This window comes from Tursiops truncatus, chromosome X, assembly GCF_011762595.2.
Source record: "Tursiops truncatus isolate mTurTru1 chromosome X, mTurTru1.mat.Y, whole genome shotgun sequence".
Classification (NCBI taxonomy): domain Eukaryota; kingdom Metazoa; phylum Chordata; class Mammalia; order Artiodactyla; family Delphinidae; genus Tursiops; species Tursiops truncatus.
In genome coordinates, this window is record NC_047055.1 from 71,517,588 (window position 1) to 71,528,848 (window position 11,261).

Genomic DNA, 11,261 nt, shown 5'->3' on the forward strand with positions numbered 1-11,261 from the left:
AAGTTGCTAAGAGAATAGATCTTAAAAGTTCTCATCACAAGAAAAAAATTGTAACTGTGTGGTGATAGATGTTAACTAGATTTGTTGTGGTGATTATTTCACAATATACACAAATATTGAATTCTTATGTTGTACACTTGGAACTAATATAATGTTGTATGTCAGTTATATTTCAGTAAAAAATGTAATTGTGCCAGATTTGCCCTGGGAAATCAGGGAACATGTTCTCTATGCATTCAGTAAGTCATTCCTATGACTATGCATGCCCCATTCTAAGGACTGAAATCTTCAAGTCCGAAAGACCAGGATATTCAGGGCCCTCTCCAGTCTAGTCCCCAGCCTAGCTCTTGTTGAAACACATTGAACTTGAACCAGACTAAATTGGTTACCCAAACTGCCCTGCTTTTTCCCACTTCTATGTCTTTGCTCACTGAGTTCCCTCCACTAATACCTTTTCTTTCCTTTCTACTAATTAAAACACTTTACACCCTTCAAGGCCAAGATCAAACACTACCTCTTCCATTATCCTTTCCCTCAAGTTAGCAGCTGAAGGGGAACTCTGTGGTTTCTGCAGTACAGTGGACCATTTGCACTTTGGATCTTGTCTTTGTGGGCCACCTTTCTGAATAAAGCGAAAGAATTTTCCCATTGCAGGAAAGAATGCAGACTGGTCAGTGGCATGTGCAGAGCAGATCCAGCCCTAGGCTAATGGCAATTCCAGGAAGGGAGGGAGGGAAGGAGAGAGGGAGAGAAGAAAGAAGGAAAAAAGGGAAGTTAGGAGGAGACAGGGAGAGAGGGAGAGAAGGGTTAAGATTCAGCTTTCTTGGAAGCTGCATTCCCACTTGTTCAGTTTACAGTCAAGATCTAACTGGGAAAACAAATTACCTGGAAACTGGTGGTTGTAATGGAGGGTTTGGGGAGGCTAGGTTATTATCTGGGGGCAATGCCAATAAGAGACTAAAGGCCAAGGGTGACATTTCATTCTAGGAACCTCCTCCTCGCACCTCCTAGGGAAATTTGCCTCAGAAGATTCATCATCAGAATTTGAGATGATCCATTTTCACTCCAGGCCTGTTGTCTGGATGGGGAAGAAACCAAGGCAGCGGGCCTTAAAGTTTCTGCCCACAGCAGCACAGGCAACTGGAAGAACAACAGCTCAGAGAGGTCTGGAGAGCTGAGCTGCCAATAACATGGGCACTTAACTTTGAAAGTTTCTCAGTCTGCTCATCTGGGAAATGGGGCAAAGAGTTTCAGCTCTTCCTCTGCCTAGAATTTGGTATACCCCTACATCCTAGTCAAATGCAATTCTTTTGATATGCCCAGAGTTATCTACATACTTTCAAGTGTCAACCAGAGAATTGGTGTTCCAGATGGCACAAGGGAGGCCACCCTGGCCAGGCCCCATTTGAAGGGTGTACTTTCCTGGGGTCCTAAAGTAGATGGAGCTGCTGAGCTTGACTCCTAATCTCCTAAACCCTGACTAAGGGGATGGGGAGCAAAGTGAGGAGTGCAATCCCAGATAACTCACCCTCAGGAACCCAGATTGAAAGAAAGGTAGAAGAGACCTGCAGCTCACTGCCCTAAAGTCTGTGTTTACAGTCCAGTCCTTCAGTTCTCTTGCCCCTTGGAGAAAAACAGTTGCACTGCTGTCCAAAATGCTTTATGCATTTGAAAGTCTGGAAGCTGAGTGGGGCAGGACCATGGGGATAGATGTCCAGTATTCTTGCCTTCCTTCCTAAAGTCTCTTAGGCACTAGGAGCTAGGGAGAGTGGGAGAGGTAAGAATGGGGAGAGGCAAGTCAGTTCAAGACCCCATTCCCTGCCTCCCTTCCTGCATGATGGGAGATATTTATGTAGGGGCGTGGGGGGTGGGTCTGTCAAGGCAGCTCCCAGGAAAAGCTCCAAACATCTAAAGTACTCCCCATATACAGATTATCTGGGCTTGCATCCTCTACCCCTTCACCTTGTGTCTTTTTCACTGCTCATACACATCCTCACCCATAGTGGTTTAGGAGATATAAAAGAAGGTACTGTGGAAAGATGAAGATTTAGCAAAATTGAAGGTGCCTGGATCTGGATTTGGGTGGTTATATGTGCTGATTGAGGCCCTGGTTGCCTGGACCAGTTAGGAGGACTAAGCACTGCAGGCTGTGTTTCCCAGGCTCTCATATTAGTTGACTTCTAGTTTTCCTCAGTGAAACAGACATTGAAAGCAGATTGAAGGACAAGAATGAGGGAAAGGAGAGGGTATTTTTTCCTTTTCTCTTGTTTGGATACCCATGATAAGCCTGTGATTCTACTTTCTATCAGGTGACCCCTGTCCCTAGAGTCTGGCCATACCTCCTCCCTCACCCCTCCAACCTAAGGGTGATGTTGGCCTCCTGCTGTCACTAAACTCTGGGTTAACTTCCTGTCCTTCTTAGATTCTCTGCCTATCACCTATGTAACCAATTTATTCTCTGTGTTAAATTCGTTGTGACAAATATTTGGTAGTTTGTTTTCCTAGTTTCCTATATAAAATAGACTAGTGTAATTGCAGCCTATGATTCAAGGTGAGTGAATGGGAGACTCCTTGGTCACTTGACTCAAATAGGGTATTGGGCAACAGCCCCTGAAAAGGGTGAAGCCCCTTTACTTCGCCACAACCCGGTGTCAGTAGATTGGCTGTGGACCCAAGTTTGGTTTGGTGACAATAGCAGCCAGAGATTCAATGGAGATACAGGGCTGAGCAAGATGATGCTACCCTTATACCTACCTGAATTCTTCAGGACTTGCTTCTAGGACATTACAGCTCCAAATTCTCTCAAGGATCTTAGTGGGGATGTATAGGCCATTGGGTTAGTTTTCTCTTTCAGTGGCTAGGCTCCTATGCCTGTTGAATGCCAGATCACTCTAATCCTTCCCCATGGCCAACCAGACCCGTTCCCCCGGTGAACTTCCCCACCCCACACACACATCAACACAACAGCCCCCAGGATTTATTTTGTTGAGGATTTTATTGTGGAGGATAATACAGGAGAGCAGCTTCAGACGAGTGGGTAGAGCTGTAGTGCCCTCAAGCTACCTGGGTCCCCAGGTGGTTTTTTGGAGGCATTGTGTGTTTCTGGGCAGGCTGCAAGGTTACAGTTGGTGTTTAAGATAGCTAATCAACACAGGAGGAATATCCAGCTGGTCGATGGCTTGTGGCTGGCTGGCGTGGCGCAGGGCTCTGCGGATGACTAAACGAGCCTGTGATAGTAGTGACCGTGGAGTGGCTACAGGAAGGAAAAACAGGTCATGAGAAGCAATTCTCAGTGTAGTTCTCCCACCCAAGCTTACATCCATCCTGCCCTGGCTACTGCAGCCCTAATTGCTCTCTCCCTTCTAAGAAATGTCCCCTCCCTTCCCTCAATGCTTGGTACCAATGGGGACACACTGAGGCCTAGAGAGGGCATGTTCAAGGCCACAAAACAGTCATGGGCAATGCCAGAAGAAGAAACTGGACTAGTGCTATCCCCTACCTCATCTTAGTGATCCCTTCCCTAAAAAGGAATCTGTAACCTCTTCTCCACTGGGGCCCCAGGGAAGAAGATGATGTTTTCTCCAACTCATCCCAGAAGGATTAGCTTGGGGGGTGATTTGGGGCCCTCGGCCCTCCAAGCCAGGAGGCCTATTAGAGCTGGGCTGCATGACACTCACCTCGGGCCTGTAGCAGCAATGCAGTGCCCTTATCATATTGTGAGTTCAGGTCCAGGGAGAGAGATGGAAGGTAGATGTTAGCACCAAAATCAATTAACAGCCGGATGTACTCTGGCTCACAATTATGGTGCAGGCAGATTTCGAGGAGGGTGCGGGACCGTGGGACTCGAGTCAGTAGGTGCTGGTCAGTACAGTTGTAGTCAGGGTCTGCCCCATGGAGCAAAAGCAGGCGGAAACAATCAAGGTGACCGTAGACTGCAGCCAAATAGAGGGGTCCAGAACATGAAGCTATGTTCGATGCCCAGACTGGTAGTTTTGCCTTGACGTTGGCCTCTGCACCATGACCCAGGAGCTCCTGCAGGATGGCAACAGCACCATCACGGGCAGCTGTGAGCACAGGAGAGCAGTTGTTGTAGATGCTACCACCAGGACAAGCACCAGCTTCCAAAAGCACACGCACACAGTCCAGATGGCCATGACTGACGGCGGTAAAAAGTGGTGTCTGTGCCTTGACGTCCAAGCTGTCAACATCAGCACCATGTGCCAGGAGGACCTGCAAGCAGCTAAGGTGGCCATAAGAAGCAGCCAAGCGCAAGGGTGTCCCAGGGATGCCCCAGCCACTTCTACTGTTGATGAATCGTTTATAACGCTCCTGGCGCAAAAGCTGGTCCAAGGTATAAGAGTCATTGTTGTACACTGCTTGATTGAGAGCCTGCTTCTCCCCCGTGTCGGTGTCCTCCTCCTCCTTATCGGGCTGCAGGAGGGAGAAGATTTTGGTGATGTCCATGAGGTTCACCTTGGCTAATTGGAGCAGAACTATTCTCATTATGAGCAGGAGGATATGCCAGATCTGTGGATGACAAAAACAGGAGAGACTGAGGGCTCCCATCAAAAGCCTGGATGCTTGGCCCCCATCTTTCACCATCAGGCTCTTCAATCATGGGTCCCTTGCTTCTAACTCCTACTCCATCTTATTTCAGACCCCAGAGATGGCTGCCAAAATAGATCAGGCCATTTCACAGCCTGATGCCTTTGCATATGCTCTTCTGCCTTCCCTTCAAACTCCTACTTCTGGGAAACCTTCCATAATCTCCTCCTACTCTGCTCAGGGATTCCAAAGGATTACAACTAGGCTTTAGCTATGAATTTTCACATCACATTTCCACTTATCTGTGCTTCATCAGTGCATAAACTCCAGGGTGAGGACTCCTGTCTCCATCTTATTATTTTTTTTTTAAAGAAGATGTTGGGGGTAGGAGTTTATTAATTAATTTATTTATTTTTGCTGTGTTGCGTCTTTGTTTCTGTGCGAGGGCTTTCTCTAGTTGTGGCAAGCGGGGGCCACTCTTCATTGTGGTGCATGGGCCTCTCACTATGGCGGCCTCTCTTGTTGCGGAGCACAGGCTCCAGACATGCAGGCTCAGTAGTTGTGGGTCACGGGCCTAGTTGCTCCGTGGCATGTGGGATCCTCCCAGACCAAGGCTCGAACCCGTGTCCCCTGCATTAGCAGGCAGACTCTCAACCACTGTGCCACCAGGGAAGCCACTGTCTCCATCTTATTATTCCTCCACTCCCAGTAGAACCTACATCATGGCTGGGGTGTTGGTAGATACATCTTCCTTGGTTCAGAATGTGTGGACTAATGAGGTGGTTCTGGTCTGGTAATTGCTAAGCCAACAGAATGGTGTTTTGTGGTGTCAAGCTGTCATCCCTGAGCATTCTGACATCAGTCTCATGGGGCAGGCCCTCAACTCTACCTCTCAACCTTTTAGATGAGATTCAGCCTCTTCACAGCCCCTCGTATGTGACCTCCCCTCAGACTCAGGCCCCATGCTTCAGGCAACAGGGTTGCTCAGGAAATGGATGTTGAATGGCATTCACTGATTAAATAAAGAGGTGACATTAAAAGTAAAAGTAAAAGGGACGTCAAGTAAAACATAGTCAAAGAGATAGTAGGAAATAGTTGAGGTTTCCAGGACAAGTCCTCCTCTCTGTTGACAACTAGTTTTTCCACCAGGACCATTTCAATCCAGGAGTCCCTTTGATTGCCAGCATATTTTTGGAAACTATGGCTTCCCAGTCTCTCCGAGTCAAGCCTTTTCCCATCCTCTCTGTTCCACCCAGCCTGGAGCCTTGCCTCAACCCTCAACTCTTCTCTCCTCATTATCCCCAGGCCCTACAAAATCACCCATGGCCCAATGACTGACTCAACCTAAACCCTTGGCATTTCTAGTCCTGTTCCTAATGCTCCAAAATCAGTCACTCATCTCAGTTGGTAATGTCATCAGGGTAAGCTGGTAGGGTTTTCAGAGGTTGAGTCTCCCTCTTCTCCCATACCCTGCAGCCCTGGGCTCAGGGCCTCACACCTCCTTTTATTCACTGTCCACCTCCACCCCTCTTTGTTAGCCTGGGACCTCAAATACACACCTCATAGAATAAACTTTGAGGTGGGTGGGTGGGGTCTCCCTCAACTTTAGCCCCCCTGCCACAAGTCAGCATCAACTCCATATATGGTCTTTTATTTACTCACTTTTGGGGTACAATTATAAGAAGATAATTTTAGAAATCAGGCAGGCCTAAGTTTGCAACTCAGCACCCCCATTTCCTATCTGAGTAAGCTTTGGGAAAGTCTATTCCCTTCTTTGGGATTCAGTTTCCTCATTTATAAGACAGAAATGATAGTCCCTGCCTCATGGGGCTATTAAGAGAAAGAAAGCTACCATATACTAGATCTTCAAGGGTGAGCTTCCTATGTGCCTTCAACCTCTCCCCTGGCTCCTCCCCCTCAATCATCTTTGGAAACAAAACACTTCTATGGTCCTTTGTCCTACTCTAGCTACCTTTCTTTTCTTCTCTCTCTTTTTCACCAAACATCTCCAAAGCGTTGTCTACCATCCATTTCCTCACCTCCAATTCCACCCTCTGCAGTCTATCTCCATCCATCCTCAATCACACAGAGATATTTCTTTAAAAGTCATCCTTGTGGTTAAATCTACTGGCTGTTTCTCAGCTCTTTCCTTTTCTGACTTTTCTGGGACATCTGTCTCCACTGACCACTTCATAGGAGGCTTCCTGGCCTTCCTTGGCTTCCTGGCCAGCACACTCTTCTGATTTTTCTCCCCTGAAATAGTTTTGTTCCCCTTGTTCTCTCCTTTTTCTAGAGCTGTAGCTCTCACCTTTATCAGGATGATTTCAAGCCTACCACTCCAAGTCCCCCAGCTCTCTCTTCAGCAAAAGGTATGTATTCACTGAGTTCTTTCAAGTACTTCAAAGTCAGCAGTATCACACCACCACTACTACTATCACCATCACCAAACTAGATCCACATCTCAGTTCTTCATCATCCAACTGGTCAACCAAACCAAACGCTCAAGACTAATGTCAGGCCTCTTATCTCATTGTTCCACTCGCATCTAATTGGTCATCAAATCTAGGATTTTACTTCCTAGAGGCCTCTATAAGCAACCCGATTGCTAGTGCTTTATCCAGACCCCCATCATCTTTTGCATCAACTGTTGTAGTAGTCTCCTAGCTAGTTTATCTTTTCAATAATTTCTCCACATTTTGGCTAAAGTGATCATTTAAAAGTACAAATCCTCTCTGTGCCAATCTTCTATTTTAAATCCTTTAATCACTCCCCTTTCTTTCAGAGTATAGCCCAGATGCCTTGCCAGGCTCACAGGTCCTTCATGAGAAAACCTTGGCCAATATCTCCAGCCTCATTTCCTACCACTCCTCTATTTATACCCCAAGATTCACTGATAATGGAAGAGAAATGATGGCTGTTGATATACATCATGCTTCCTTCTGTCACATGTAACTCCTTCTAACGGGTTAGTTCCTTGAGTCTTTGCTCTTAATAGTACTATAGCAGTCATCACACTATATCATAACTCCTTCTATATAGGTCTGTTTTGCCCCCAGTGCAGATTGGGAAGCCATATATGGAAGTGGTAAAACATGGTCTAGGATTCTGCTTCAATCTCAGCTCTACCAATTAGTAGTTGTGTGATCTAGGGCAGATCATTTAATCTCTCTGTGCCTATTCCTTCATCTGTAAAGTAGTATGATAGTAGTATCTGCCTCAGAGGGTTATTGTTAGGATTAAATGAGTTAATATCAATACATCTTAAATGTTTAGAATACCACCTGTATGTAGTACTCAGTAACTATTTTCACTATAATTTTTATTATTACTTAGGTATCTAATTTCTATGGCTGTTGCTCCCTCCTGAGGTTAAAGATCTATAACTTCAGAGATGGAATGCACATAATAAATTATTTCCTTTAATTTCCTCAATTTAGAGATGGGAAAACCAAGGCTTAGAGGAGAGCAGAGACTTTTTACTAAGGTCACATGGCTGTTATTGACAGTTGTCTCATTAGCAAGAACTCAGCCACCTGAAAAGTAAACACATACCCCTCCCCCTTGCCTCAAACAGTCATATTGTAGCTCTCAGGATCCTCAAGTTTGAGGGTCATACTGGATTCCAGGATCTCAATCATAGGTTGCTTTACAAATCATTTCTTCTGACAGCCAGTAGGGATTCTCTCCTTACTATTTTATTTGGGGGAGTTGTGTTCAGAGAAATGAAGAGGAAAGGGAGTGTGAAGGGAAATGCTGAAGCTCTCACCAAGGTCATACGATGAGCCCACTTCAGAGCCCATATAATGAGCCTCCAGAGAGAGAACAAGGCATGACCCCAGCTACCTTGGGCACTTGAGTGAATTGTGCCTCATCTCATTAGATAGGATAAAAAACCTGCCTCATCTTTTGTCTAATCTCACTGTACTGTGGTTTATTAATCAAAGAGTTTCTATGTGTGACCATTTTGTGCAAAGATCCTCGTCCTGCTCCCCAAAGTGCAGGGGTTTTAAACCCTTTTTCGGTGGCATTGGCCCCTGTGACAATCTGGCTAAGTCTCTGGTCCCCTCTCAGAATGATTTTTAATACATAAAATATATAGAATTAAAGGAAACCAATTATATTGAAATACAACTATCAAAATATTTTTAAAACTGCGTGATATGGTAATAGAAGTTCTTTACCAACACGTTAAATAACAAGATCTACTAATAATTTCTAAGTGATTATGAGTATAAATGACATTTCCAGATCTCTGCTGCAACTGTAATATGATAGGGAATATCTATGATTTCTTCTGGTGACCAAGTTACAGGAACTAGTAATACTACTGCCATTTGCTGCCTGCATTCATCCTTGAAGGAAATAGTAAATTTCAGTTAGAGATTAGGGGAATAGAAAGGTGATTGTTTGCCCCATCTGTATTTTTGGACCCTTTGAATTCTATCTAAGGCCCTCTTGGAGGGGGGTCTGTGAATCTAGGTTAAGAACTCCTACGGGAGAGTGGCTGGTTTCAGCGGGCCCTAGAATAGTATGCCAGGCATTAGTAGACTATTTTTAGTACTCATCTTCCCCCCCCCACACACACACACTGAGGAGCTCTGCCCTTCTGCCCTGAGCCCACCCTGCTGCATCTACACACAGACTCACAAGTACTACACAGGGACACAAAGACAAAACTTCACCCTCCCTGTATTGCATAACCGCAGCAATTTCCCTCAAGAAGTAGGCCCATTTGAACCCCAGAGCCTAGGCAGACAGTTTCCTGTGACAGATGCAGCAGGAAACCATCCTTCCCTCTGCGGGAAGCTTTCCCCACTAACCTCCCAAGCATCCCCAGAAACAAGACCCAGTGGAAATGGACTACTAAGGGTGGTGATCACAGGTCCACTGGCTGGCAGCCCTTAGGGTTCACTCGTCCCTGACAGCATCATCACGTCCTAAGCTCCAGGTACTCACCGGGCTGCCCCTACCCCTCTGCGAAGCACTTGGCCCTGGTGGCCCCTCCAAGGGGAGCCCCCTACTGCCCCGGGGGCTGGTGCAGGCTGGGCCCTCAGTTTCCACTGTTAACAACACCGCCTAAAGGGCTGGCTGAACAGGTCCAGAGGGCTAATTTTAGGTTACCCTCCACCCTCCCTCCCAGGGCCGTATTATCTTACTAATGCCATACTGGGAGAGATCCCAGTGAGAGGAGGGCCATCCTCAGGGAAGTCCTGGAAGGACTGACAGGAAGGTGTCTGGCTGGGTCAGGACTCAGGCTCCTAGTGTGTCCTAGGGTACCCCTCCCCACCATTCATATGGGCTACAAGGCCAGACTCCTGTGCTGTGAGTGTTCTCATCCTTTCACCAAGGGGCCTGAGGAGGCCTGGTCTCCCTTAGCGCACCTTCCTCTGGCCCAGGCCTCTTCTTTTTCTCTCCCTAACTTAGCCACTCTGGAGTTCCTTTTTCCTTTTTTGAAGGACCCAGCAACACATTGCTCTCTCCTTCCCCCACCCCAATGCCCCCACTCCCAAGAGTGAGGAGGATGGTGGGAAGCAAAGACCTCCATACTGGTACATATATCAACAAGGTTTTCTAAAATTTAAAAGGCCTGATCATTTATAAATGCCTCCCCAGTCCACCAACCTACGAGGCTCAGCTTGAAGAAAATACCCATAGCCTCTACACTCTTCTCACACCTAAGGGATCAAACCAGATTCATGTGTCCAGCACTGGGAACTTTGTCAAAGCTCAGGTCTTAAATGTATTGTTTTAGCTCCCTGGTTGCCATGAAATGAAGGAAGTGGTAGGGAGCTACCTTTAGAAATAGTCACATTATCTACTTTAGATGTCACCCAAAAGAAAGTGGAAGCCAGCTCTTTCTTCCCTGGGGGAGGAAATGCCAGCATAGCATTTGGTATACAAACTACATTACAAACCATCTGATCATGTCTAAGAAACACTTTATGGAGAAACTATCAAGAAGCCACTATGTGTAAGGTTCCAAATGCAGGAAGAACACAAAGAAATGTAAAATATAGTATCCCTGAAAGAGTTTATTAGGAAAAACAGACACGAAAACAATTGTATTTCTCATAATGCAAAAATGCCAGAACTAAAAGCTGTCTATGGTTATCTTGTGTCCTTGTCAATCTCCCAGATTAGTCTGGGGGGGTTACTGCAGGGTTCTATGTCCCTACATCCACCAAACCCAATAGTAACTTGAATTTTCCTGCAAAGAGATTCCAGTCTATATAGAATATTGATCCCAAGGCCTCAGAGTCCCTTTCTTTCCCTTCCAGTCATCAAGGAAGAGAAGGTTCCAGTCAGGAAAAAAGAAAAGCCAGTGAGGGAATGAGATATGTGTTGGGATAAAGCACTGGCAGCCCTGTTTCACATGATTACTTTGGTGTTAGAATCTGCATATTGAAAGGAAATTTCCACATTTCTGAGAGATGTTTAATGACTTCTGCTTAAATGCTTCCAATAATAGGGCACTCTCTACATCCAGAAGTAACACATCTCATTATTGAACAGCTCAGCTAGTCCTTCTTTTTGCTAAGTCTATATCTGCATCTATAAAGCATCCCTGAGGTCAACTGCTGATCCTATCTTCATTTACCCTTAGGACCTCAGAGAACACAGTTACTTTCTTTGCCTCAAAACAGCCCTCTAGGGATCTGAACCCAGGTATCTTATCCTTCATGTCACCTTATCTCAGTGAAAACAGCTCAGCTCCT

At 45.9% G+C, this 11,261-nt stretch overlaps 1 protein-coding gene across 5 annotated transcripts; it reads right to left on the minus strand.

Annotated features, from left to right (window-relative positions):
- Nucleotides 1-2,992: 2,992 nt before the first annotated feature.
- Nucleotides 2,993-9,614, minus strand: ASB12 (ankyrin repeat and SOCS box containing 12). 5 transcript variants are annotated; one of them, XM_073798863.1, is made up of 4 exons: nt 5,890-6,007; nt 5,265-5,557; nt 3,678-4,527; nt 2,993-3,253 (listed from the first exon to the last, which is right to left on the minus strand). In XM_073798863.1, the coding sequence occupies exons 3-4, from the start codon at nt 4,501-4,503 to the stop codon at nt 3,120-3,122; spliced, it is 960 nt and encodes a 319-aa protein (XP_073654964.1). In that variant the 5' UTR covers nt 4,504-4,527; nt 5,265-5,557; nt 5,890-6,007; the 3' UTR covers nt 2,993-3,119. The 5 variants fall into 5 exon arrangements, with proteins under 5 accessions (XP_073654964.1, XP_073654965.1, XP_073654966.1 ...); XM_073798864.1 differs by lacking the exons at nt 5,265-5,557; nt 5,890-6,007 and adding an exon at nt 9,502-9,614; XM_073798865.1 differs by lacking the exon at nt 5,265-5,557 and having other exon boundaries at nt 5,941-6,014.
- Between the last annotated feature and the right edge of the window lie 1,647 nt (nt 9,615-11,261).